The sequence below is a fragment of the Amphimedon queenslandica genome, unplaced genomic scaffold, assembly GCF_000090795.2.
Source record: "Amphimedon queenslandica unplaced genomic scaffold, v1.1 AMPQUscaffold_13394, whole genome shotgun sequence".
NCBI classification, from domain to species: domain Eukaryota; kingdom Metazoa; phylum Porifera; class Demospongiae; order Haplosclerida; family Niphatidae; genus Amphimedon; species Amphimedon queenslandica.
In genome coordinates this window covers 90,825-117,956 of record NW_003546370.1, presented here as the reverse complement: position 1 = coordinate 117,956, position 27,132 = coordinate 90,825, and the positions used below count along the sequence as shown (strand labels likewise).

The 27,132-nt window shown below is 35.9% G+C and overlaps 9 protein-coding genes and 2 long non-coding RNA genes across 12 annotated transcripts in view; 2 read left to right on the top strand and 9 right to left on the bottom strand.

Annotated features, from left to right (window-relative positions):
* Positions 1-530, bottom strand: part of LOC109582263 (uncharacterized) — a 2,216-nt gene extending 1,686 nt beyond the window's left edge. For both annotated transcript variants that reach the window (XR_002184994.1, XR_002184995.1), the window contains exons 1-2: positions 400-530; positions 264-353 (exon numbers count right to left, since the gene is read on the bottom strand). This is a non-coding gene — a long non-coding RNA (uncharacterized LOC109582263). The remainder of the gene's footprint in view (positions 1-263; positions 354-399) is intronic.
* Positions 531-1,548: 1,018 nt separating this feature from the next.
* Positions 1,549-3,293, bottom strand: LOC109582262 (uncharacterized). The gene is made up of 7 exons (XM_019996915.1): positions 3,117-3,293; positions 2,964-3,063; positions 2,672-2,914; positions 2,526-2,621; positions 2,424-2,477; positions 2,063-2,373; positions 1,549-2,000 (listed from the first exon to the last, which is right to left on the bottom strand). The coding sequence occupies exons 3-7, from the start codon at positions 2,813-2,815 to the stop codon at positions 1,688-1,690; spliced, it is 918 nt and encodes a 305-aa protein (XP_019852474.1). The 5' UTR covers positions 2,816-2,914; positions 2,964-3,063; positions 3,117-3,293; the 3' UTR covers positions 1,549-1,687.
* LOC109582240 (plexin-2-like) lies at positions 3,051-4,107 on the bottom strand. The gene is made up of 4 exons (XM_019996895.1): positions 4,005-4,107; positions 3,339-3,960; positions 3,117-3,290; positions 3,051-3,063 (listed from the first exon to the last, which is right to left on the bottom strand). Exons 2-4 carry the CDS (start codon positions 3,788-3,790, stop codon positions 3,051-3,053), a joined length of 639 nt encoding a protein of 212 aa, XP_019852454.1. The 5' UTR covers positions 3,791-3,960; positions 4,005-4,107.
* A 60-nt stretch (positions 4,108-4,167) lies between these two features.
* Positions 4,168-5,339, bottom strand: LOC109582264 (uncharacterized). Its single transcript, XR_002184996.1, has 5 exons — positions 5,269-5,339; positions 5,098-5,223; positions 4,903-5,048; positions 4,319-4,450; positions 4,168-4,263 (listed from the first exon to the last, which is right to left on the bottom strand). It is a non-coding gene; the product is annotated as an uncharacterized LOC109582264 (long non-coding RNA).
* Positions 5,340-5,344: 5 nt separating this feature from the next.
* LOC109582239 (uncharacterized) lies at positions 5,345-6,425 on the bottom strand. Its single transcript, XM_019996894.1, has 3 exons — positions 5,484-6,425; positions 5,411-5,436; positions 5,345-5,360 (listed from the first exon to the last, which is right to left on the bottom strand). Exons 1-3 carry the CDS (start codon positions 6,423-6,425, stop codon positions 5,345-5,347), a joined length of 984 nt encoding a protein of 327 aa, XP_019852453.1.
* Positions 6,426-9,990: 3,565 nt separating this feature from the next.
* Positions 9,991-11,085, bottom strand: LOC105312865 (uncharacterized). The gene is made up of 4 exons (XM_019996893.1): positions 11,010-11,085; positions 10,336-10,575; positions 10,103-10,268; positions 9,991-10,016 (listed from the first exon to the last, which is right to left on the bottom strand). Exons 2-4 carry the CDS (start codon positions 10,486-10,488, stop codon positions 9,991-9,993), a joined length of 345 nt encoding a protein of 114 aa, XP_019852452.1. The 5' UTR covers positions 10,489-10,575; positions 11,010-11,085.
* A 2,325-nt stretch (positions 11,086-13,410) lies between these two features.
* LOC109582251 (uncharacterized) lies at positions 13,411-19,821 on the bottom strand. The gene is made up of 6 exons (XM_019996904.1): positions 19,662-19,821; positions 19,504-19,607; positions 18,718-18,926; positions 18,018-18,259; positions 16,658-16,843; positions 13,411-15,418 (listed from the first exon to the last, which is right to left on the bottom strand). The coding sequence occupies exons 1-6, from the start codon at positions 19,713-19,715 to the stop codon at positions 13,433-13,435; spliced, it is 2,781 nt and encodes a 926-aa protein (XP_019852463.1). The 5' UTR covers positions 19,716-19,821; the 3' UTR covers positions 13,411-13,432.
* Positions 19,822-19,885: 64 nt separating this feature from the next.
* Positions 19,886-20,468, top strand: LOC109582253 (DAZ-associated protein 1-like). Its single transcript, XM_019996906.1, has 2 exons — positions 19,886-20,110; positions 20,160-20,468. Exons 1-2 carry the CDS (start codon positions 20,009-20,011, stop codon positions 20,319-20,321), a joined length of 264 nt encoding a protein of 87 aa, XP_019852465.1. The 5' UTR covers positions 19,886-20,008; the 3' UTR covers positions 20,322-20,468.
* On the bottom strand, positions 20,241-23,515 carry LOC109582252 (pre-mRNA-splicing factor cwc25-like). The gene is made up of 4 exons (XM_019996905.1): positions 23,335-23,515; positions 22,929-23,030; positions 22,606-22,707; positions 20,241-21,536 (listed from the first exon to the last, which is right to left on the bottom strand). The coding sequence occupies exons 1-4, from the start codon at positions 23,481-23,483 to the stop codon at positions 20,465-20,467; spliced, it is 1,425 nt and encodes a 474-aa protein (XP_019852464.1). The 5' UTR covers positions 23,484-23,515; the 3' UTR covers positions 20,241-20,464.
* A 63-nt stretch (positions 23,516-23,578) lies between these two features.
* On the top strand, positions 23,579-24,731 carry LOC100631743 (UPF0602 protein C4orf47 homolog). Its single transcript, XM_003386804.3, has 2 exons — positions 23,579-23,797; positions 23,912-24,731. The coding sequence occupies exons 1-2, from the start codon at positions 23,604-23,606 to the stop codon at positions 24,633-24,635; spliced, it is 918 nt and encodes a 305-aa protein (XP_003386852.1). The 5' UTR covers positions 23,579-23,603; the 3' UTR covers positions 24,636-24,731.
* A 206-nt stretch (positions 24,732-24,937) lies between these two features.
* Positions 24,938-27,132, bottom strand: part of LOC100631616 (CCR4-NOT transcription complex subunit 6-like) — a 3,091-nt gene continuing 896 nt past the window's right edge. Inside the window, exons 3-5 of the mRNA XM_019996892.1 lie at positions 27,100-27,132; positions 26,588-26,742; positions 24,938-25,984 (exon numbers count right to left, since the gene is read on the bottom strand). Of these exons, the coding sequence (XP_019852451.1) occupies positions 25,210-25,984; positions 26,588-26,742; positions 27,100-27,132 (963 nt within the window). The 3' untranslated portion in view covers positions 24,938-25,209. The remainder of the gene's footprint in view (positions 25,985-26,587; positions 26,743-27,099) is intronic.

The following is a 27,132-nucleotide window of genomic DNA, read 5'->3' as shown; positions in this document are numbered from 1 at the left end:
TATCGAGAATATTAGCAGCTGTAACATTACTTAAAGTATAACAAATAGTGATGGGGGACCATGTGGCATAAAATGGGTAAGCGAATCTATTTGGAGTGGCTTAAATATAATACATGTTTGTAGTAGGGCATGGTCCACACAAGTTGCCATAGGCATAGATAATAGAGTAAATCTATGACATGAAGAGGGCGTTTAAGCCCCACCCTTTAACATATAGAATGCTTTACTCAGCATAAAACCAACAATTTACTCTATATACTTACCTTTACTAGAAGAGATTAAGTAAAATGAGGTACATTATACCGTACATAAATCATAAACACAGAACTTGAGCCTCAGTGTAGTCATAGTAACTAAAGAATAAAATTATTGATGTTTATTTAGAATAATTTCTCTCACTTGAAGCGAGTGGTGTCAGTAGATAGTCGTGTCTTTAGGCATGCACATCATCTTAATTTCATCACAAATCAGTCAGTAAGTACCGTCAGTAATTGTAAAAGGCTCTTCCAGTTCCAGCGAGTTCCAGCCATTATAATAATCATTACTGAGCATGCGCAGTTGGCTGCATCAAAATGGCGTCCAATCACTTGGTGAATCAACTGTGTACTTGAAAATAACGACGAGAAATCATTTTGTAGAATCAAAATGCCAAACCACACCGCTGCACTAGCGTCCATTAAGCGCAACAGAATGGTGCAAAAATTATCTTTTTAGGATAAAAACTGTGGAAGAAGAAGAAGAAGAAGGAGAAACCTGAACATTTGGTGCATGCAGGCATGCATGCATTCATTGCCGTAAAACTATCTTGTGGAAGTTTTTAGCTACTTTTTATAACACTAACCTTTTTCAATAAAATTATAAAGGAAATCTTGACTGTCAGATAAGCTATAAAGAATTCCTGAAGATTTACACAGGCTCAATAATTCTGGGATGGCAGCCATTTTGGGGGGGCGCTCGTCCAACTCAACCCTACATACCAAGCGCTAGCGCTTGGTAATACACATGTACATGTACATCTGCTGTATATGTAATTTTACTGGTTTTGTGATCAGGAAATTTAGCAAACACAAACTTTACAGATTTAGCATGTATTTTTGTTGCATGATATTGCAAAAATTTGTGCAACAAAGATTTAACTCTTTAATGGACTTTCCAGTAAAAAATAAGCTTCATTATTCATTTTGATTCTTGAAAATTATAACTTTTGCAGTACTTTTATGCAAAATTGTAGTTGTGTTTATTAATTTATTATTTATTATCTCTCCCTCCCTCCCTCTCTCTCTCTCTCTCTCTCTCTCTCTCTCTCTCAGCAATGCTTTTGCAACTTCATAACACTATCAGGCACTTTATACTGTATGAGGTGCCTGATAGTGTTATGAAGTTGCAAAAGCATTGGTTGAGCAAGAGAAAAGTAATCTGGACAGTTCAATTATTTAATAGTTAAAGTACATTTACAGTCAGTTGTCTAGTTTTTCTTGGCTGAGGATGAAGAGGGAAATGACTAATTTAAATTTTAAGGTACATGTCAAGTGTAATATACTACTCAACAAAATAATTAATTTTTGAACTAAAATGCAAGTATCTAGGCATACAAGGAAACAAAATGTATTAAATGCAGCGAGAAATTATGTAGTAGTAATAAAAATAATAGTTTACCAAAAATAATTTTTTTAATTATCATCACCATCTACTTTGGAATATTTTTGTAGCTTCCTTTATCTTCTGAACTTTGAGCAATATCATCAATCACTCCTGTATCAATGTGACCTTCATTATCTTGATCTTCTTGATTCACTTGATTAGCATCATCATCATCATCATTATTAGCTTTCTTTACAGATACAAATTCTTCATTCTTGCCTGCAGGTGTTTTGTGAATATCTGATGCTTTAACGTATGCTGGGTTAGACTGGGGAAGGAGGTTGCTATCTTGGCTAGTGATGCCCTGATAGATGTTCATAGACATTGGCATTACTACATTCCCTTCATGAGGTATTGGCCTATTATATTCAAGAGAAGATTGTATAAGCACAACTTAAATATGTAATCTATAATATCTAACTTTTCTTTGCTGTCTTTTGTTCTCTTTTGTAAAATTAAAATGACGAATATTAATGGTATTGCTACAATCAATAGTGTCATAATGACACTAGCTGCTATAGATCCTCCAACAATGGCTCCAATTGAAGTAGAACTTGGAGCACTAGTGCTGGTACTAGTAGGGCCAGTAGTAGTAGTCATAGTAGTAATAATAGTACTAGTAATAGACCCAGTGCTAGTACTAGACTCAATACTGGTGCTAGTATATTCTAGTGTCCATTCAGGGCCAGTGGTACCATTGGATGGAAACACGAGATTTCTTCCTACTCTAACCTGTAGGTACATAAAATGAGACTGTGTATATCAATGAGGAATATTCTTACTCTTAGTGCTAATCTGGTACCTGATGGCTTGGTGGGTGGCCTACAGGTAATCTCCTATTTATAAGGTTTTTGATATTAGTATTATATGGAGAAACCACTTACAGTATTGGAGCTTGTTCTAAGTGTACACACATCGTCATCATTGCTTCCTAATGTAATATTAATCTCTGATGGGCTAACTGATCCAACATTCATTCCCTATTTAACAAAGACATCAGTTATTAGTCTTTATATACCTTATAACTTACCATAATAGTAATCTCATTAATATCGTCAACTGATATAGATCTTGAATCAGCATTAATACCAGTAATTATTGGATCAGGTTGCAGTGTTAGTCTCAGATATGCATTCGTAAAATCAGGTGACTCTGCTCCATCTAACATTAGCATGTACTCAATACACGTTCCATAGTAACTGTCTATCACATTAGTAATGCGAGGACCATTACATATCAGCAAAGAAGTTTTAATATCATTAGTGATACAAGGCTGTGTGAAGAGATAAATTACAACTAGGACAAGCATATAATATACTGACCTCAACACTACTAGGAATCAGTCTACTATCAGTAATAGTAATAGTAGGAGACTGAACTGAATTTAGGTTACGACCAGTGAATGCTAGTTAAATCCCACCACTAAAGAATGAGAGTATAATATAAAGAGTATGTACCTACCAGAATATACTTACGCTGGTATTGTGACCATAGGACTGATACTATAAAATGTAGGATCTGGTCTATATTGATAGCTTATACTAGTATTAGAGAATGAAGCTCCATTGACTGATACTATTACATTCCTCACACAATCAGTATCATTAATACTACTAGTAACACAGTTGATTTCAGTATTAATAATACTCCTATTAATGTCACAATAATTATATGACATTCATTATTGGCATACTTACGTGATATTACAGTTAACATCAGGACATGTATTTCTCTTCTTTCTTGATGATTGTCTCATTATTACTCTTGTCATTTCTTTATTACCAATATCAAAGTTAGTACCTTGTATTCTTATTCTAGTACCACCACTAACAGGACCATATGTAGGACTCACTGATTGAATGATTGGTGTTATGAACTGGTACTGTGTTGAACTATTGACAGCCACACTACCACTGGATCTGGTCACTCTTACTGTAATACTCTCATTCCTGTTTGCATTATCACTAGTATCAGGATCAATGGTGCATTTTATCCATACTCCTGGTTGATATTCATCAACAATACAGTTTCTATTACCAACCATAACAGACTCTATGTCAGAGCGTTGTGTACCCAAATCAGTTCCATTAATAATGATAGTTGTTCCACTGCTAGGAGGTCCTGCCTTGGGATTAAAGTCAGTAATCATTGGTAGAGGACAGTTTCCTGTACTAATGACTGGACTAGCATCACTACAGTCACTAATGTCTCTACATTGAGTATTACTAGTACACCAACTGCAGCTAAATCCAGTACCAATTCTCTGTGTTAAGCATGATGAGCAACCAAGGGCTTATGTAGGACAATTGTACAAGATAACTGTGTACCTTATAATTAAATACTATAATATTCATTATATTTACCATTGAGATTTGCAGTAGCATTAGTTTCTATTGTATATCTATTTCCGTTGTAAACTTGTCTGAGACTCAGTAAGACATTCTGAGTACTACCTCCTCCTCCAATTGTCAACTATCAACCAATTCATTATTACTAAATATTCTACTGTTAATTACTTACCACAGGATTATTAATACATGTCACTCTATTGTCGACACTGCTAACAGTAGCAGCTCTAGTATCAGTACCATATACACACTCATAGCTGAGGCCAGGTAGAAACTACATGTATAAAAATTCAGTAATAAGTTATAAGTACCATTATAGTCTGGCTTACTGGGGTATTGATTGTAGATATGGTCAAATTTTTAGCAACAGTAACTGGTTGAGTATATTTTCCACCAGATGCATCAGAATTAGGTTGTAAATAAGGACATACATCTGTAGCAACTGTAGCTTGATTTGTAATCTAAAAAAATCAGATTAAAGAAATGTCTTAGCAATGATTCAACAATGGGAACTGGACACCGATGGTCAAAGGCTAACATCAATTCAAACCAAGTGTGCCATGTAAGATATACTGTATTGGTCCGAATTAATATTGGCAGGGTGAGCATCTGCCAATAAAATCCATCATTCGTTCCATTCTCATTCTAAACATATACCGTATACTGGGTTATTTTCGTGGGTCTAAATTTTAGTGGTTTGCTCCTAGTGGGGCAATTCGTGGTTTAATTTTCGTGGTTGACAGTTTACATAGCCTGTAAGGGGATGGCACTTCAATGATTTCGTGGGTTTTAATTTCGTGGAAAGCCTCAAAACCACGAAAATCACGAAAATAAAGCGCCACAAAAATTACCAGCTATACGGTAATCCATACTAAATTAAAAACATGCAGACAGGAACAACCTGTGTACTCACATTGAGCCATTCACCAGTAGTACATCCTGAGTTAAGCCTAGTGCATTTAAAGTCTAACTGGCACACCAACCACAGCGAAAACGGACAACACATTCAGAGCAATTTGTTATAATTGAGCAATCGAATGTAGCTTTTACTTTAACAACCTGTTAATTAATGTTTATTCACATGTTAATGCAGCAAATGATCACTCACTTGTGTTGCTGAGAGAGCATATAAATATTCCCCATCTGGAGAAAACTCAATCTTATTCACTTGTTCAGTAGTTGTTGTGGTGATGTTGCGAATTGGAATTAACAAATTTTCAGGTGTGAAATAGTACTATCATAATCAAATAAAAATCATTTTTTTGGAATCAATACTTACCTGTTCAATTGCTTGATGAGAGCCAGCATATAGATACACAATGTCTTCAAATGCAAAACTATTAAGTAAAAATAGTTCAGATGTGAAAGCAACTCTGACCCCAAATGTAGGACTATCTACTTCAAATGGAACAATAAATTGCCCTGGTCTATTGCATGGTGTAATTGCCTACAATGACTCATTATTATAATACAAGTAAGACTAATTCCACTTACATCTTTCTGAGCTGGTTCTAAATTGTATGGGCAAGCAACACTACCACTATTCCTTTTTAAAGACAATGTACCCTGCCCGTTTTTACATGAGAATAGCTTATCATCCATTCTTCTATTAATTTCTGATACATTGAATGCACATATGATATTAGTGCTGCCACTCCTCATTGATACCATAATCATTGATTCTCCACTATACTGTACAAAGGTAGCTGCTGTAATTGAATCAGGATTCATCATTTCGTTACACTGTAACTCTGCTTCAGTGTATGTTGTTAACGCTAACACATTATCCTCCTCGATTCCAGTATCACTGCTACATAATCTTGCTATTTGTAGCTTATAGTCAAAACTGGAAAGGACAAATACATAGTATGTGAATTCATTCTGCTGAAAATTAGCTAGAAAATTTCTAGCTAAATTAATAGCGCGTTCTTGTTGACTTCCAACCAGTACAATCTGTAGCTGAGAGCCAGAGGATGAATACTGTAGTTTACTGATTGACGAAGTAGTAGGTGAAGCAGCATCTTTACCAACAAAGAAGTTCCTGCCTTCAGTATGAAGTCCTGGCATGTCAGGTGTTGTTGGAAATAGAAATGTTGAAGGAGTAGGGCTTGTAGACACACTGACTGTGCTAGTGAGGTCATTAGGATTAAGAAGAAAACACTCTTGCTCCTGACAAGAGAGAACATACTGACTGAGTCCAGTATCATTGAGGAGCAACAATAGTTGATTAGTAGTAGTGTTCAATGGAAGAGATGAGTTTACTGTTAAACTGTCAGAGTTTAACTTTATAATGTGACTGGCTGTACCAATCAAGAGGGATCCATCACTCAGTACAAGGCAAGTAGAGAGAGTATCATTTTGTAATTGATACTGCAAGACAGCATTACTTGATCCTAGTATACTCAGAAAGAATAGGAGAAGAGAAGAGACCACCATACTGATTTGCACTACAAAATTAAATATTTTCTAATGAATATCATTAAGAGTACATGCACTTGTGATATCAGTAGAGTTCATGTACTTTGGAGTCATGAAGAGTACATGTACTTTAGAATCATTAAGAGTTCATGTACTTGTGATATCATTAGAGTCAGCTCCTACACAAGAGTTAAAATTTTGTAGTAAAATTATTGTGTTAAAATTCATTAATCAACATCAATTAGGGCTACTTAGCAAAATACTTTTTTGAACTAAACTAGAAGTTTTAGGCATACAAGGAAACAATACATATTAAATACAGTGAGAAATTGTTATGTAGTAGCAACAAAAATAATAGTCTTTAAAAGGATCTTTTTGATTATCATCACCATCTACTTTGGAATATTTTTGTAGCTTCTTTTATCTTCTGAACTTTGAGTAATATCATCAATCACTCCTGTACCAATGTAACCTTCATTATCTTCATTGTCTTGATCATTTCCATTCACTTGACTAACATAGCTACCATTATCTTCTTGATTCCCTTCATTAGCATTGTCACCATCATTATTAGTTTTCTTCACAGATACAAATTCTTCATATTGTCCTGCAGGTATTTCATCATATAAGTGAATATCTGATGCTTTAATGTATGCTGGGTTGGACTGGTGAAGGAGAATGCTATCTTGGTTAGTGCTGCCCTGGTAGTTCATGTTCATAGACATTGGGATTACTGCATTACCTTCATGAGGTATTGGCCTATATTTTATGCATGCAAACTTAAATATGTAATCTAGTATTAACTTACTTTTCTTTGCTGTCTTTTGCCTTCTTTCTTAAAATAAAAATGACAATTATCAATGGTATTGCTACAATCAATAGTGTTATAATGACACTAGCTGCTACAGATCCTCCAACAATGGCTCCAATTGAAATAGACCCAGTACTAGTGTATATTAGTGTCCATTCAGGGCCAGTGATATCATTGGATGGAAACACTAGATTCCTTCCTACTCTAACCTGTAGTTGCAAAATGAAACTGTGTGCATCAATGAAAAGTATTCTTACTCTTAGTGCTAATCTGGTACCTGATGGCTTGGTGGGTGGCCTACATGTAATCTCCTATTTATAAGGTTTTTTGATATTAGTATTATATATGCAGAAACCACTTACAGTATTAGAGCTTGTTCTAACTGTACACACTTCATCATAATTGTCTCCTAATGTAATATTAATCTCTGATGGGCTAACTGATCCAACATTCATTCCCTATTTAGCAAAGCAGATGTATTAATTTATGCATTAAACTACAACTCACTTTGATAGTAATGTCATTAACATCATCAACTAATATAGATCTTGAGTCAGCATCAATACCAGTAAATATTGGATTAGGTTGTAGTGTTAGTCTCAGACCTGCATTCATGTAATTAGGTGACTCTGCTCCATCTAACATTAGCATGTACTCAATAGGTGTTCCATAACTGCTGTCTACTGCAGTAGTAATTTTAGGAGCAGTACATATGAGTGTAGTATTATCATTAATGACACATGGCTGTAAAGAGGTACATTACTATAGAACAAAAATGCTCTACTGACCTCAACACTACTAGGAATCAGTCTACTATCAGCAATAGTAATAGTAGGAGACTGAACTGAGTCTAAGTAATCACCAGTGAATACTAGTTGAATACCACCACTTAAAAAAGAGAAGTAAGAGCATGTATCTACCAGTATATATACTTACGCTGGTATTGTGACCATAGGACTGATACTATCAAATGTAGGATCTGGTCTATATTGATAGCTTATACTAGTATTAGAGAATAAAGCTCCATTGACTGATACTATTACATTCCTCACACAGTCAGTATCATTAACACTACTAGTAACACAGTTGATCTCAGTATTAGTAATATTATTCCTATTAAATTAGTTCAGAATAGTTCATATAACATTCATTATTGGTACTTACATGATATTACAGTTAACATCAGGACATGTGGTTTCCCTTCTTACTTGATGATGATTGTCTCATTATTACTCTAGTCATTTCTTTATTACCAATATCAAAGTTAGTACCTTGTATTCTTATTCTAGTACCACCACTAGCAGGACCATATGTAGTACTCACTGATTGAATGATTGGTGTTATGAACTGGTACTGTGCTGCACTATTGACAGTCACACTACCACTGGATCTGATCACTCTTATCCTAATAGTCTCATTCCTGCCTATATTATCACTAGAATCAGGAACAATAGTAGTACATGTTATCCCTACTCCTGGTTGATATTCATCAACAATACAGTTTCTAGTACCAATCATAACAGACTCTATGTCAGAGCGTTGTGTTCCCAGATTAGTTCCATTAATAATGATAGTTGTTTCACCTCTAGGAGGTCCCGCCTTAGGATTAAACTCAGTAATCATTGGTAGAGGACAGTTTCCAGTACTAATGACTGGACTAGCATCACTACAGTCACTAATGTCTCTACATTGAGTATTACTAGTACACCAACAGCAGCTAAATCCAGTATCAATTCTCTGTGCTAAGCATGACGAGCAACCACTAGCCAATGTAGGACAATCATACAAGATTACTGTGTACATTACAATAAAGCACTGTAATATTTCATTATAGATCTAATTACCATTGAGATTTGAAGTAGCATTAGTCTCTATTGTATATCTATTTCCATTGTAAACTTGTCTGAGACTCAATGAGACTTTCTGAGTACCTCCTTCAATTGTGAACTATCAAACATCGATTCATTAAGTGCTACTAACTGTTACTCACCACAGGATTATTATTACATGTCACTCTATTGTCACTGTTAACAGTAGCAGTTCTAGTATCAGTACCATATACACACTCATAAGTGAAACCTGGTGAAGACTATAGAATTAATGACAATTCATAATTAATGCTAGTGTGTTACAGTTACAGCACATACCCCAGTATTACTAGTTGATAATGTTAAATCCTTAACAACATTAGCTGCTTGAGTATATCTACCATCAGATGTAACAGAATTAGGCTCTAAGAAAGGACAGAAACTACTAGCACTACCACCGTTTTTTATCTATAAAGAATACCAGCACGTCATGCCATGAAAGGATATGCTGGTCTTACATTGAGCCATTCACCAGTAGTACATGATAAGTTATGCCCAGTACATTTAAAGTCTAACTGGCACCAACCACATGGTTCACTTTGAAGACATGTACTACACCTAATGAATAGAATGAAAATTGAAAATGATGTATCTTTATAAACTGATTGAGGCTCTATAGCTATAGTTATTCAAATTAAGTGGCATGTTGTTTATACATCATTTCAGTTGTGATGCAGACACAACTAAAACAGCTTTACAACTCAAAAACTGCCAATGGCCTAATGTATTATTGTTTGGACAACACTCAAGCATAGATTGTTTACTTACTTAACAAAATTATAGTAATGAGAGTATCAGTCACATTTGTGGTATCTTTAAGTGTATATAGTAGATTCATCAACTCACTTTAATGATGCTGTGGGACAATTGTAAAAGGTATAATTAGTAGGTCTTATATAGAAATTTACACCAGTTCTATTGCTGTATATACTAAAAGTAGTGTCTGAAGAGAAATATCAGTTTAAAAACATAAAAGAAAGAAATAATAAAGATTAGTACTGTATAAAAGTTATTACCTAATTGTATATCAGTGACCTGAGACACTATATCTTGTACTGAACAGCTACCAGTATTAGTACCCATTGATAGTTCCAATGGACTTATAATACGATTAAAAACACAAAAGTATCCTTCCCTTGGTAATGTAGGAGGAAGAGGAGTTGGTGAAAATGTCAAATTGATCTAAAGAGAAACAGAAAAGCAGAAGGAGGTCAGAATTTAATATCAAATCATTGCTAATGATACATACCTGATGAGGTTGCTGCTCCGTATCTATTACATAAGTACTTGGATTAATAGATACTGTATCAAAGCAATTATTACTGTCTTCTTGAGATAGGTATCGTCCTGTTTGATCATTATCCTGACAAAATGGTCTACGTGAACACTTGTTCTCTATCATACACCAACCACACAATGGATCACCTAAACTAACACACTCAGAGCAACTAGTAGCACTGGAACAATCCTCTGTCTTTAATGCAATCACCTAATGCAGTATGTAGTAATTTATAATTAACATTCTGATGATTCTGGTATAGTAATTAGTAATGGGAATTATTTGTGATAACATACAATGGTCTGACTCATTACCTAATTTTAGTAGCATTTTTATGTCTAACCAATATACTTGACATCACTTATAAGCCATTACTTAGTTACCGTATAGCGGGTTTTTTGAGGATAATAAATTTCGCGAATGACCTGTATCTGGAAGTTCGCGGAATTAATTTTCACGAATTTCCACTAATCTGCCATTTTGTACCGTATTAAATTGATTTTCAAGGAATTTAATTTCGCGAATCATGAAAAAAATCTGCGAAATTTGCGAAATTTGTTATCCTCAAAAATTTCCCGCTATACAGTATGTATCTATAAACACTTACATCAACAACACTAGTACATACTGATCATTATACTTACATTAGAACCACTAATTCCATACACATACTCTGAACCTTGAGACCAAGATAATGATATAAGTGAAGAGGTTGATGTAACTTGAGATATAAATTTAAGGGTTGTACTATTGACCAAGCAATACTGTAGGATTCATGTCAAATTGTATAAAAACTATAACACAACTACTAACCTTATTGATGTAATTATTGGTACTTATTGTAAATGCAAAGTAAATTAAATCAGTATCATCAATTGACAACCCAACAATAGCAGTTAATCCATTCAGTATAGTAGTGTTAGTAATTAGACCAGTGGGAGTGAGAGGGTTTGATACACCAACTGCTGGAGCAGGAGTACCACTTCTTGAATCAGATATACTACACTGTTAGAAGATACAATTATATAAAGTACAGTATAGATTAAAACTCACAATACTTCCATCTAATCCAGGCGATCCTCCAGAACATGATATAAAATTCTGCCAAAAGATATTTTTATTACCATTACCATCAACTACACATGATTTATAAGCAGCATCCATTAAAGAGTTAATCTCAGACAGACTGTATGAACATATATCATTAAATGAATCATCACGTAATGCAATTAACAATGTCTCTTCATTAATAACAGACACATCAATCAGAGTAGGACTAAAAAAAGTAACACTACCATCACAACCTAAAGTCAGTTCATATTGATTGTTGAAATCAGTAGCTGCACTATCATTGCATACTCTTATTATACGAAGCCGTCTGTTAGCACCACTTGTTGGAGGATCATTCACAACATAATAAGCATACCCCGAGGCAAAGAAACCACTCACAAATACACGATTAAAACCTCCTGAAGCTTGTTGATGTACAGGATTAGTAGATCTTGACTGTGTACTACCAGCAAACCCATACTGATGATATAGAATACGGTTACTAACATAGCTCCCTGTATAAAAGCTGTTACCATCTCCTCCAGTAAACACTGCTAGACTAGTAGCCAATGCACTATTAAGACTATCTGTTCTATTAGCAGGAGCTTCAAGATTAGATCCATTAAGAACAGAACATGTTACACCACCAGCATCAGTACACACTACACACCACTCACCATCAGGTGTACTAGCTATTCCATTAACAGTACCACCAGGAGTGTCAGGAGAGCCTTCTAATTGTTGTAGAGTACAAGAGAACCGGTATACTTGAGTAGCAGTGCTTACAAAGACTCCATTAGCACTAACAGCAATATGAGTCACTGTACTAGATAGAGATGAAGAGATGAGTGACTGAGAATTAATCAAAGAAGGAGGAACAGCTAGTGTGAGAAAGAGAAGAAGAGTTGCTGCTCTCATGATTATCCAAAAAAATGAAAGGAATGCAATAAAATGGGTGTTGCTAGATATTTAATTAACATTCATGTACCAAACATTACATGTATTAATAGCCTCTCATAACAATATGTATAATATTGATCAACCTTTCCATTAATCATTTATAAATACTCTATTTGTACTTTATTTATTGTATGTCTGTAATTTGAGGTAGATATATATCTTCTACAAAACAGGAAACAGTAAACACTTAAAAAAATTGAAATTAAATTCTAATTATAGTTTAATCACATATATGCAAAAATTTTAAATAATTGTAGCTCCAATCAGAAATCCATAATGGCATGGGAATGCACATTAATTAATTTTTTTAAATAAACAAAGCAATAATACTATGGTGATATGGTCAAAATTTGAGGTAGACAAAAAGACACTGTAACTACATGGATTTATGCTTAAAAACTTCTTATTTGACATAGTCTACAAAATGCCATACAGAAGAGCAACTTTAAAAATTCATATAACATCCGATTTTGATCAAAATTGGCTCAAACTTTCTACACAACATAAGAGCACCCATCACAAATTGATAGTTCTCAATTAAGAGTTTGTGGAGCACGATTCATAAGTGCCATCATATAGATAGAGAAGTAGCTGCTCCACTAGTTAGTGTTGTGACTTAGAATTGAACTTTGCTGGTGTAGGTGTGAACTGTTGATACCAAACAACCAATTACCTCTAATGCTTTGCAGAGCACAATAATTTGTGTTTTTATGATAAACAGCAAAATCAAATTCCAACAAATATTTCCAACTGTACAGCTATACAGTATAATAATCTTTCTGTTACATGGAGTGAGTTGTGAAGAGGTGTCAATAAATTAGTTGCTATTGCACTAAGTGTCATCTCTGATGCTTTGTTACTTCACTGTATGCTAACTTGAAAGATTTTTTCTGAAATATACAATTATAATAAATTATTTTCAAAACAGAAATATATAATTATAATAAATTTTTGAAACAGAATTATAATTATTAGAAGCAAATAAATTTTTACGTACATGTACAATGCACATTATTATTATTATTATTATTATTATTATTGTAGCTGATTACATGTGTCAACTGTCATAGTTATTAATTGAGCAACTTGTGGCAGGCGATATCCTTAGAGGTGAGTCTGGGGGCATGGCAGCTTCTTCCGGCAGTTCCCCAAAATCATCTAACCACTTGTCATCGCTGCTACCAGAGGATCGGGTGTACTTAGACAATTCCAAATACTTTCGATAGCAGGCATAGAGCTGGTGAGATGTTCGTAGAATAGGCTTGAACATTGAGTTAATAGAGTCCGATGAGAGTATTAGAGATAAGGTCACAAAATCAACTGGCCTTGATAATAGAGCTTCACGATGAGAGAGAAGGATCGAAAGGCACACAAAGAGCGAGAAAGAGTCAGACATTTTATATTTGAGACTAGATTCAAGGTTGATGTCTGGTCTTGCTCTTTCACTGGAAACTAACTGAGACGAAACAACATTTTCGTCTGCAGCTACTAAACCAGCTCTTTCCCCTCTATTCTCTGCAAATATTTCAGGCTCAAATATCCCACTGGTTGGTGTATGAGGTGCAACGGACGAACCGGATCTAGAGCGAGAAAGGTAAGGCGAGTCCCCTCCTCTCTTGATAGTAAACAGTCTCCTGCTCTCACCCCCACTGCCAGAGTTCTGAGGCAACACTGAACTCTCCAATAATTCTCCACGATTTCTATCTCGTCTCAATCCCCTGGGATTAATACCGGACACATAGGGAGATGACGTACCTGATACTAACTGATGTATGAGGTAGTGAGAAGGAGAGGATGCTCTCAACGAATGGCTCTCACGGCCATAAGTCCCGGTTTCTGAATCCTCAAATCTCTGCCTCTCTCTAGGGAGTGTGTGGTATTTCTTCTTAGCTCCATCCTCTTTCGATTTCACTGGAGGAGTAAGAGAACGATCGTCATTTACTCGTGTAGAGATATCAAATTGAGTGTCTTCATAATCTCTCAGTGCTGTATCACTAACACACTTCGGTATTTCTAAGCTTCTTTCATTCACATCTTCACCTTCAGCTATCACAGTAGTGGACTTGTCTTCTTCTGTCCCAGGGCCTTCCACATGACTAGCCTGAGGTAGAGCAGCTCCATTATTTCGTGTTAATCGTGGACTAGGAAAGGCTCCGTCATTATTAGCTTGACGAGCAACACCATTACTACTGGCAGTGTTGATACTAGAGACAGAAGAGAGATCAGACATTTCGTTATTTCCCTTCAGTTTCTTGTTCACTGTGTGGGCTAGACTGGACTCTAAGTCGCTAACTATGTCATTCTTCTCTTCTTCATCAGTGGGTATGTCACCTTCACTTTTTGTTGACTGTAAAGGAGGTGCATCCTTAGCATCAATGACTAGGTACTCCTTGGAATCAGGTAGGCTCGATGCTCTGTCCCTCCCAGGAGAAAGCTCTGAGGAGAGTCTACCACGTAGCTTTGGTTCTCTCTCATCGTTGGAATGACATTCGTTGGACAAGGAATTTTGATACGGGATATCGACAGGCATGGATGAAGGCGTGGTTGCAATAGAGTGACAGTGACTACTTGAAACTGGTGGCAGTGTCAAACTCAGAGACTGGAGCCTTTCAGCAGAGTAAGGAGGATTACATGTACTCGTAAAGACTTCTTTCACCAGCTCAGCCGAGACGTTGGTCATGAAACACGCCCACTCAAATTGAGGAACGTGTGTCTCTTTTTGCCGTGGAAAGGCAGCACACCACATGACTTCAAGTAAATGCAGTGTCTCGTCAAAACTGAATTCTCTACGACACTCAATGAGTAACATTCCAAAGAATAAAATGAAAGGGTCGTCACCGGTACCACTGTCACAGAGATGGCGGTAGAGTTGTGGATCAAGAACTTCACAAAGGTGACGCAATCGTTCCAATTTGTTCAGTGCTCCGTCACACCACTCACCAAAGTTCTCGTGGATACGCTTGAACATTGCAGCAAAACAGATGTAGGCATCATCCTCCCTCTCCATCACATAAAGCAATGGGCTCAGTAGATCTGTCATACCCTAAAACAAGTCAATAGATAATGACGTTATAATTAGGAAAAATTAGAACAACTTTCCAAAATTACATGTACATGTACATACATGTACATGTACATGTACATACATGTACATGTAAACTAAAATCCACACAAAGGTGCATGTCTATAAATAAAATTCTTTCATAGTGCTACATGTACAATGTACAGTACATGTACAAACATGCAGGGCTTTCCACAGGATTTTGGTATAGTGCTCATACAGCTTCTTGTCAGTGGATTGTCAAGTTGCTCAAAAATTGGGCCAAGGGCCCTACAACAGCACAGGGTATTTTGACTAATAACCACAATGAGAGAATTCTCTATTTTTATTCTTTTCTGGTACACATACATGTTCTTATGTAGCTTGAGCTGATTTTGATTAAAATTGAAATTTATTACAAATTTTTGAAGTTTCTAAAAAATCAGGCCAATGACCAAAGGCTATTCCATTAGCAAATTTCATCAAAAATGGCTAGAAGAGAATTATCCATTTTTATAAATTTGTCTCATACATACATGTACATGTATACGTACTAATGTTTCGCAGAAATTTTGAGCTCACTCCCATCAAAATTGAATTTTTAACGACCTGGGGGCAAAGCCCCCAGGTCGTTCCTATAATTGAATTCACCGTCGCGCTATGTATATATATATATATATAATATTTATTTGTATGTCCACACTTACATTTCTTCTATACACGTTGTATTGGAGAAATAACAAGCCTTAGCAACCACCCGCCCACGCTCCTTTACCTGAGTGGGTGTGGTCACGGCAAACAAAATGGTGGCTTACACATGGGACAAAGTTAAGAGCTTTCTAACAGCAAGAGAGCATAGAGATACTGTCTAAACACTTCTCTAGAAGCATTATAAGGTAGAGAGAACCTCTATAAGTCTTAATAATGACCAAGTTGTACTTGCAATGTGGTGAAATCAATTATAGGAATATTTTTTACCCTGTTACGCTTGTTTAAAGTTGCTCCAAATCCTTGTTACAATTTAGCTCATGAAGCACACTGTTTAGCTCACTTAACATGCTTTGTGGAAAACCTTGACTACATGTAAATGTACATGTACATGTACATTGTACATTAGTGGCAAGTTCTCCCATAATTACATGTACATGTATGTTACAGTACATACTGTTTGTGTACATGTATATGTACATGTACATATACATTTGTAGATTGTACATGTAAATGTACATGTACAAACTGTACCTGTGTGTATTTCACAACTCCATAATGCTCCAAAGTATATATCATGACAATAGAAACAAGCTTCTCAATGAACTCCTCAGAAATGAACTCTTCAGTTGGATCAGTCCTTACAGCATCTCTATGGATACTGTCATAAAGGTGACGCTTTTCAGGAGTCCACGAGTCCCTCTCAGAGAATAACTTGCCCTAAACAATTTAAAGTTTAAACTGGTTTAAACTGGTTGCTTCTACATGAACATGCATGCACATTATTTAAGAAAATACAGTGTACATACACATACATGTACATGTACAATGTACGTATTAAATTACATCCAAACAATTTTATGAAATGGTCAGACAGGATTTCTTACAGGATGAATTATTAAGTTACATGTACATGTAGCTGAAGTTAGGCCTAAAACCCAATACTGTAACACAGGGTACATGTATTTACATGTAGATGAAAACACAAAAGAATTCTCCATTTGTATAATTATTTCTGATACATATACATGTACATGTACATGCTTCTATATTGTGTATCAACTTTCAGCTGATTTTGATCAAATTTAATTTTTTTACAAATTTTTAAGTTGCTAAAAAATTGGGCTAAAATCCGTGTACTTTAATTGGCTAAATTTCGACAAAAATTAAAAGTAGAAAATTCTCCATTTTATAATTTTCCTGATACATGTACATGTTCTTATGCTGTGTAGAAAGTTTGAGCTGATTTTGATCAAATTTGGATTTTAAAAAGTTGTTCCAAATGCCATGTAGTGTTTGTCAGCTCATGAAGCATGCTCACTTAGCATGTTTTGTGGGAAACGATATGTGTTATAGTGCTAAATTGCTTTTATTGCAAAAATTAAGTTGTTTCAGACAAAATGGTAGAGCAACACAGAATTTGGTCTGATAATTTAGCAAAATGGTTCGAACATGTCCAATGTCTGACTGCTATTTGAGGCTCTTGTGTCATTATAGTTTTCAGTGTTTTACATGTAGTTATAGCTTATTCATAACAATGATAATTATAGATGTACATGTACATACACTGTAATATACATGTAAAGTACAGGCACACACACATTAATGTTTATGGTAATAACTAATAATTGTTTCTTGTGAAGCTGCTATAGAGATTTCCCAAGGTTATGAGTCATTAACTGCTTTATTCAGTCAAGCTTGATTCATTAGACACACGTACATGTACAGTATCTTTGTAAATTACACTTAATAGTATCAAGTTACAAAAGTATCATTTTCCTGTTATATTTTATTAAGGCCTGGCTTGTATTACAAGCACTTGCATGTGCAATGTTACAATGTACATGTACATGCACATCTAAATGCACTGGGCCATAGTAATGAAACACCATACCTTCATTATATCATAAATTCTTCTCAGAGTATTCATATACTTCTCTCTATCGCTGAGGGTCTTAAGTTCAGGAGGAAAAACCTCTAAGAGGTGCATCCAAACTCCTCTCCTCAAGTTGTCTTTTACATAAAAATCCTCATCGAATATCAGGCTGCTTAGCTCTTTCAAATTATCCCGCTCAAGGACAGAAGGAAAGTAACTTGCCACATCTAAGCTCTTCAACTCCTTATTTCGAAAAGGAACTAAAAAAGAGGTTAAATTAACTCTCCAATCATAACTTTGTGCACTAGCAAATGACACTGCATTGCTTTGGAAAGAAACTTTTCATTAGCAAACATTCATAATCAAGTACATGTACATGTAGGCAATTATTAAGCCAATTTAATTAAACGTACACATACTGTAGTCATGTGTACATACATGTTTACATGTACAAATAATCATAATGATACTAAAAGGTTGCAATGTGGGTGACAGTACAAACAGTTATTAGTTATTCAATGCATGTATGCGAATCACACTTCGTTATTACAAGTACTACATGTACTTTGCCAAGACAATTTTCAATTGACAAAAAGCACTATGCGACATCATGTACATGTACATGAATGTAATGTACATGTACAGCACATAGTAATTCAATGTACAGTAACTGAATGACTTGCACTGAATCAAATACTGTGCATTAATACTAACTTACAGCAAGAGGAAGAGGGTTTTGGTAGGTCATAAGTTGGTCTCATTTCAAGATACACTTTCACACGATTAACACGACAAGATGAAACAAATTTCCTCCATATCTCATCAGAGACCAAGGGAAAACATCTCTTATTCTCATCTCCAATCGATTTCTCTCCTCTTGATGGGGCCACATACACCGCAATAGGAAAAAGAGAGAAACACGAGCTCCTACAAAAAGAAAGTAAGTTTAATAAAATGATACAATAAGCATAATTGTAGTCTCACAAGCCAAACCCAAACAAAAGGTCTCATTTAAGCTACATGTACATGTACATTGTATGCATTCAACTTGTTCATACATGTATGCAGAGATTTCTGTGCCCAAAGGAATGGCTTCCAGGAAGTTAGTGTTGCACTTCTATGCAGTTTATTTGAGAAGCTCCTGGACAATGAAAGGCCTTGTAACCTTTAGTAATGATTCAGTGTCACTTCCTCATAGTTCTGGTATTACATGTACTTGTATGTTGACTCAAATGAAATGGAAGCTACTGTACAGTCCTTAGTCTTAACACTTTAAAAACTGCTTCATAACCAATCATTGATCACGCTGTTCTTGGACTTTTGAAAGGACACATAAATCTCTGCACAAGCACAAATCGACTGCATTGCTTGAAACAGACCCTTCATCACTTAGGGGGTGGGCTTGCCTTGTCACACAAATAGGCTAGCAAAAGCAGAATATTTTTGCCAACAAAGTCACTGAAGCCCTTATCACACAATGAAACCACACAAGCATAGAGCTTACCCTTCTTTCAGTGACCTCTGAATGTGTTCATAAAGCTGATGAAGGTCCTTTGGTTGGCTCCGATTCACTACATAATCAGTTACTGGTGTCTTGATGTAGCTCGACTAAAGTAAACGAGTATATATAATGAATTCATGGCTCAGTATTACGATGCTTGCCTTAAATTGTGAGCTAGCAAGGAAATACAAGTACAAAGACTCGCTATCTTCCATATTCAGTCCTGCTCACTCAAAGACAGAGGCCCATTTAGCACGAAACTTGAAGGACTAAAACGCCATTATTTGCAAAAATAAAAAATAAAAGTGATGTGACCACACCCATCAAAAGTATACGGAATCTGATTGAATTGAATACGGAATCTCTGTCCCCGGATATGCATGATGCAATATTCAATGCAAATGTAAAATGTACATGTAATGCATCATGTCCCTTGACATAATACAAGCCTGCCAACTATTTATAAACACATAATAGTAAACAGCACTAGCATCAAGAAGACACAAACATGGCACACAGCCACTTGGTTGTCGAAGGTCTGGATTATGCTGTGGACGAATTCATGCTACAGCAATACTTTAAGCAATATGGAGCAATTCGATATGTAGAAGTATGCTAAGAAGTGCTGCATGTAATTTTTTCTATTTTTTCACTTTCAGGTGAAATATGATGAAGAAAGACAGCAACCCCTTGGCTATGCTCACGTTAAGTTTGTCAATCCTTCTGCACACATCAAAGTCTTCAATGACAGTCCACACAGAATCAACAAGAAAGAGTGTAAGATAAGGTTACAGAGGGATATTCAATCCCAGAGTGAATAAAAACCATGCACACAGACAATGATTAATTAATGCATTCATAACAAATTATTTTAGAAATTAGATTTGATTAATGATACATTGTACATACTGTATAAACGTTTTGATGACAAATGATAATAAGAGTTGCTACTTCAACCAGATATTTAATGTTCTTTACTTTTCTTCTTTTTCTTTGATTTGTGACTTTTCTTTGCGCTTAAGACATCAGTTTCAGATTCCACTGGCTTTGAGAGACGCAAGACAACATGTTTATTGGAATCATCTAGTGTAACAGCACTGGAGTACATGCAAGGAGCAGTTGATGGGGAAACAGTAGGAGAGACAGGTTGAGTCTCGGTATGATTAAATGACTCCGTTTTGCTATTCAAATTAACATGCTTTAGATTGATATGGACAGTAAATGCTTCTGGCTGGTTGTAAAAGGCACTTTTCAGTCCTGGCTGTCCTTCTTCCACTTTAACTTTTCCTCCAATCCCACCATGAGCACTATCAGTGGCCTCCTGCCTCAAACGAGTGCTCAATTGCATTGTGTCATTGTTAACTTGCACTGGATCAATAATCTCATCGTCCTCTTCATCACTGATATTACTAATTACTCTCGTCCTTTTTTTCTTATTCCTTTGTGGAAGAGCCATCGTTTTATTAGCGCTTAATCCATCCCGTAATATTGATGCAGTGACTGATTTTGTGTTTCCGTGACTAACAAGAAGTCCATCAGGCTGCACCTTTCTCTTAGCAGTAGAAGTCTCTGTAGTACTTGCTTTTTCTTGTGGTTGCTGTTTCTTAGCAGGCTCCTTCTTTTCTTTCTTTTGCCTCTTAAGTGGCAAAACTGGTTTGCTGCTGCCTGAGCTGGCATTAATGAGTATATCCTGAAAATCACTATCTGTCAGTTTCTCTGGGCTCTCTCTCATATTCAGCATTAGACTATCAAAATAATTAGAAATGGCTGGAGCTGGTTTACTCTCAGTGCCTTTCTCTTCCTCCCTCTCCTGTGGCCTCTCAGCTAATGGCTGCTCTTCCTTTTCTCTTTGATGCTCTACCTTCTCTCTTTGATACTCTGCCTTTTCTCTTTGATGCTCCTCTTCCTTCTTTCTTTGATGCTGTTCTTGGGATGAGAGTAGTTCATCTTCTTGTGACGATCTAAACTGATCATGATCATAAGAATGAGAAAGGTGAGAGGTAGGAGGCGAATGCTGAGGAGAACCTGGTGAGCGACTATAAGAAGAAAAATTATAGTCTACATGTACATGTAATAGAAAATGTACATGTAATAGAAAATGTACATGTACACGTACATGTTAAAAAGCACTCTCGGGTACGAAACAGCAAATAACTTTGAAGAGAAGAATTTCGGTAAATTACTATACTTTAGAGACTACATGGTTTGTTGTACATACATTACATGTACATGTAGTCATGTACATGTAAGTGTAGTATATAATGGGGTTCCAGGGTTTCCCACAAAAATTTTGGCATAGTGCTCATGCAGATTCTTGCCAGTAGATTAAAGTTGCTCCAAAATTTGACAAAATACCATAATAGTATATTACTAATACGACATGTACTGTACATGTATATTCACTATCTCTCTCCCTCACCCTCTCTTTCTCAACCCCCCCCCCCTAATCAAAATTAAAAGTTGCTCAAAAATCTGACCAAAGACCATATGGGTACACGTACATGTAGATGGTCTTTGACATGTAACATGTACAGTACAATATGTACATCATTCCAAAAAGGAAAAGGAGATACATGTAATTCTCCAATTTTATAGTTTTTTTCTGACACATGCTGCAAGAAAATTCCAGCTGTTCCAATTAAAAATGGATTTTTTTACAAATTTTCAAAATTGCTCAAAAATCGGGCCAAAGTCCCCCTACATGGTCTCAGCCTAATTTCACCAAAATTGAAAAGGATAGAATTATAATTTTTTCTGATACATACATGTATACATGTACATGTACAGTACATGTACACATGTACTTATATTCTGTAGCAAGCTTGAGGTAATTCCAATCAAAATTGGATTTTTACAAATTTTTAAAATTACTCCAAACGCCATTAACTGCCAGCTCACAAAGCATGCTATTCAGCTCACTAAGCCTCACTTACATGTAGCATGTTTTGTGGGAAACTCTGAATGATTCAAAATGTCAGGTTCTATTTTGACAAACAGCTATCAAATCACCAAATTTTCCCACCTTTAAATTACCAGCATTTTAACAAATTAGAAGAATTACATGTGCATAAGAAAAACAACACTACTGTTCAGTATGTAATGTACCTGCGATATCGATATGACCTATGATAGCGTGGTGGACTCCAGTCATTATATCTTTCATGAGACGATACAAGTGATCTATGATGAGACCTGTCCGACCCATACCTACATGTGTACATGTACATGTATAATAATCATATAGAATGTACGTGTGTGTGGCTGTGAGCATGTACATACATGCTCATACATGTACATGTACATGTACATGTACATGTATGTACATGCATGTACATGTACATGTATGTACATGCATAACTCACAAACCTACTGCATGCTCTAAAATACATGTACATGTATAATGTATATGTACATAGGCATAAATGTACCTATCCTTCTCCCTATGACGATGATCCTTATATCTACCTCTTGGTCTCCTGTTTCTTACTAGAGGAGGAGGCCAAGGACTGATAACAGGTACCTGATACATCCTGAGAGACAAAACAATACATAAAAGATCACATCTTACAAGTACATGTATTATACATGTAAACAATACAATAAACAATTAAAAAGAAGTTATACTATAGGTGCTACCATGGCATAATTGTCCTAGCCAAAACTTTTACAAGTTACATTGTAGTACAGTTAGCATAGGGTAGGCAGGCTTAGGCATTACACACTGTACATGTATATGTATGGCACACGTGAAAGTATTGAGGTATGACATTTTTTTTTAAATCAAAGGACCCATGCTACACTACACCACACCTAAAAAAAAATAATAATTCTTACATTTTGCGCCTATTCCTACATTTCAAGTACTCGTGGTCATTCTCAGTGTATCTGAATTTAAAATAGTCCTTTAGAACTGCCACTGGATCTTCTTCAGCTACTTCGTCTTTCACAGAATCAAGAAATAAACCTTCACCAACGACCGCCATTTTAATGAGACACCGCCCATAACCACACCCATTCACATGTTCGTAGTCATGGTTACCAACACTTGCTTAGCAACCGACAACAGGTCTTGAACAGGACAGAAGCAGGCCAGGAGATCAGAGATGGCTACCAAAACTGACATGGAGCGTATTGGCCTTTTCAAAGAACAAGGCTACACTACTATTGGTGATCTATACCAGCCTCCCAATAGAAAACCCTTTAATGTCAGTGCTAGTCAAGGAAAACAAATGCTAATTGGAGGAACAAAGAGCAGATGTGGACTACAGACTGGATACTTTGCTGAAAAATTTAACAGGTAACTTAGAATAAAGCCCCATTTTATAGTTGTGTACATTTGTCATGTCAAGATAATACTTTTTTTAGTGTAATATTTCATTTTTTAATCACAATTATTTTTCTCATGCTGCAGGATATTAGAAGGTGAAGCATACACTGATGTCATAAAGATAAAGAGGAAGGAAAGGATAGAGCAGTCAAAAAAGAACATTGGAAAGACTTGGGCACCATCCAGCAACACTAAGCTCCCATCTGGAGTGGGTAACTTCTTTGGCTGCTTTACAACTCATGTTGATGCTTTCAGTGCCGTCAAAAGAGAAAGAGAAAAGTATAGGTCTCCAGGAAAGAATTTCCTTGTTTCTCCAGCAAAGAAAGGAACAGGCTATGGATATTTAAGGATCACTATAGGAGACTATCAAAAACATGCTGCAGAGTCTTACAATAGAGCAAAGGAGATAAGGAAACGTGAAGCAAAAGAAGACATGCAGAAACGTAAAGGAGGCGCATTCAAATTGTGTAGCCATGGTGCAGACTATTTTGATGGCAATCCATACATTTCTAAGCGACCACTACCACCAAGAAGAGAAGCCTCTACACCAAAACGTGAGAAATTGAAACCGTTCCAGCCTAGCTCACCAGCCAAAGCAATAGGTGGTTGTAAAGCTGGTACATTTACTCCATACCCAGAGCATTCCAAAGACGCATTCATTGTTCCCAAAGTGGGAGACAAGGATGCCTCTAAGAAATTCTTAGGTGGAGTCTTCAAGCCATCGCCTTGCCCAAAGTCTACTCCAACTAATTCCATCGTTGCCCAGCACATTCACAAGACAATGAACAGTAATAACTCCCTGCCTTGAACGGATTGAGTAATAAGGACTATGTCATTATTATTGTATGATAAACTTTAGAATTATTAATTTTAAGAACCAAAAATGCAAACGAAAAGCACAATGCACCAACCAAAATAATAATAATAATAACAATAATAATAATGATAATAATAATAATAAACGGTTTGTGTATGCATAGCTCCTAGAAAAAAACTATTAATGAATGATGAGAGCAAGTGCATTTGAGCGATACAGAAAGGATAGAAAGAGAGAGAGAGGGACAGTGAGAGAAAGTGATGAATACATCATAGAACAATTGAATTGCATAATTGAGATCAAAAATAACAAAATTGAAAAATTGAGAAGAAAGGAGTTTCCAGCTCCCAAAGTTACAATGAATGTATGTGTGTGTGTGTATGCGTGTGTATTAAAGAGAAAGAAAACCCTGAAAGATAAGATGCATGCATCAACCACTTGTAAAAAGAATAAAATACGACCAAAAACTCAGTCAATACCATGGAGAGATCACAAGGCATAGACAAAGCAGGGTCAATATTGCTTAAGGCTTTGCATAAGTAAATTTTCAAGTAATAATAAATTATTAAAACTGTTGTGGGAGTAGCTCCAGCTCACAGAAGAGGGGGAAGTGATCGGAAGGAAAGTGTGGATGGGGACACCCAATCACCTTATAACTTTTCAACCACTCGTTGCTCACGCCACCTAGGACACCGAGCAATTGGAAGAAATCGACGCCATAAAATATGTAATCAATCGTTCCCTTGAAATGATAAGTGTAGTTACTGTACGTCATGTGCTCGTTGCTATAACAGCGTTTTATGTTAAATGGGTGTCTCAGTTCTGGTTTTCCGGTTGGCGAGCGTACAGTCGACGTAGAGCGAATGGTGGACTCGAAAAACCGATCGTAATTATATTCAAGGAAATCAGGATGGTCGGTAGGTACACGGCCTTTCGTAAAGTACTCAAGGACGCCAGAGTCTGGGAGAGAGTTAAAATCCCCACAAAGAATGAGGGGGATACCAGGGACTCCAGGAGAGTGCGTTTTCACTCCGATTCCTCTCTCACTCTGAGCTTGGAGGAGTATCGTCTCCAATTCACTGAGGAACATGATGGTTTGAATGAGTTTCACGTCGCAGTACTCCGGATCCCAGTGTATGTGAGTGTTAGTGACTACAATGTGTTGCGGGTAGAGGGGATTGCCTGATATCGCTGGGTCTTTCACTTCCAGTAAAACTGCCAGTCCGATGTTATCTCGTATCATGACTCTGTTGAGCATTGCTTCAGATCCTGATCCGTGGTCAGCGTGTGACATAGCCAACTGATTGAATTCTATCAAATATTGATCAACCAATCCAAACCTACAAAACAAAGTAGAAGACGATGAATTACAGTAGAACAGGAAATTTGTGTGGTAGATAATTTTTGTTTTAAAATCGTGCTGTGATTCAATTTTTACTAAATAAGACTGTGTCATGTATTATTGAATGTGGCATGTAATTATATGGGTCATCTAATTTTTATGAAATTCTAATCCAGTAAAATTAAAATTACAGTAAAAATTTCCAGATAGATGGTAAATCATACATACATGTAAATGTACATGTATATGCACATGTATATAAACAGCAATGAGAGAGTGAGAGAGAAAATACAAGTGTGATCATGAATAAAATGAGGGAGAACTACATGTACATACATGTGTACATGTACATGTATACAAGTGACAATAAAGAATAATAATAAATTAATAATAAATAATATAAGTGAGGATATACAAGTGTGATCAAGTGTGATCATGAATAGAGTGAAGGAAGAAGTACATATGTACATGTAAGTGACAACATAATTGGCATAAAATAGGCTACTTTGATAATGATCTGAGAACAAGGTTGAAATCAACCACACTTGTACTTACAAACGCATCAAACAAGCCCAAACTCGCCAATTTTTCTATCACTCACTTTAGCTTTTTAAAGAAGATAGCGCATCCATCAACGCACTTCCTCTCAATCTCTCCCATTGTTTTTGCTCTTGATTTGGGACTAAATATCCCATCGTATCCCAGCCTCCTCAACTCAGGTAGAAAGAAGGCATAAAACTGATCAGTCTCCACTTCCTATGAATAAAAAAATAAAATTATATTTTGTAAAACAGAATCATGTAAATTTCAAGATTTTAATTTTAGCTCTACTTCTATGAAAGGACTACACCCATCTACATGTACTTCCAAATAAAGATATACATGTACATGTGCAGTATACACATGGATATCTTTGAGTCAATTTTGGTGAGAAATTTTAGGGTACCTTACATGTACTATATGTACAAAAAAGGGGAACAAAGCACACAAAAAATTTATTGTAGATAAAGAATAGAAATAAAACATGTAGGTTGAGGAAAACAAAGCAAGGTTAAAAAATAGGGATTATGTACACATGTGTAGATGTACATGTATGTACAGTTGTACATTTACCTGAAGAGCAACAATGTCAGCACCAGCTTGATC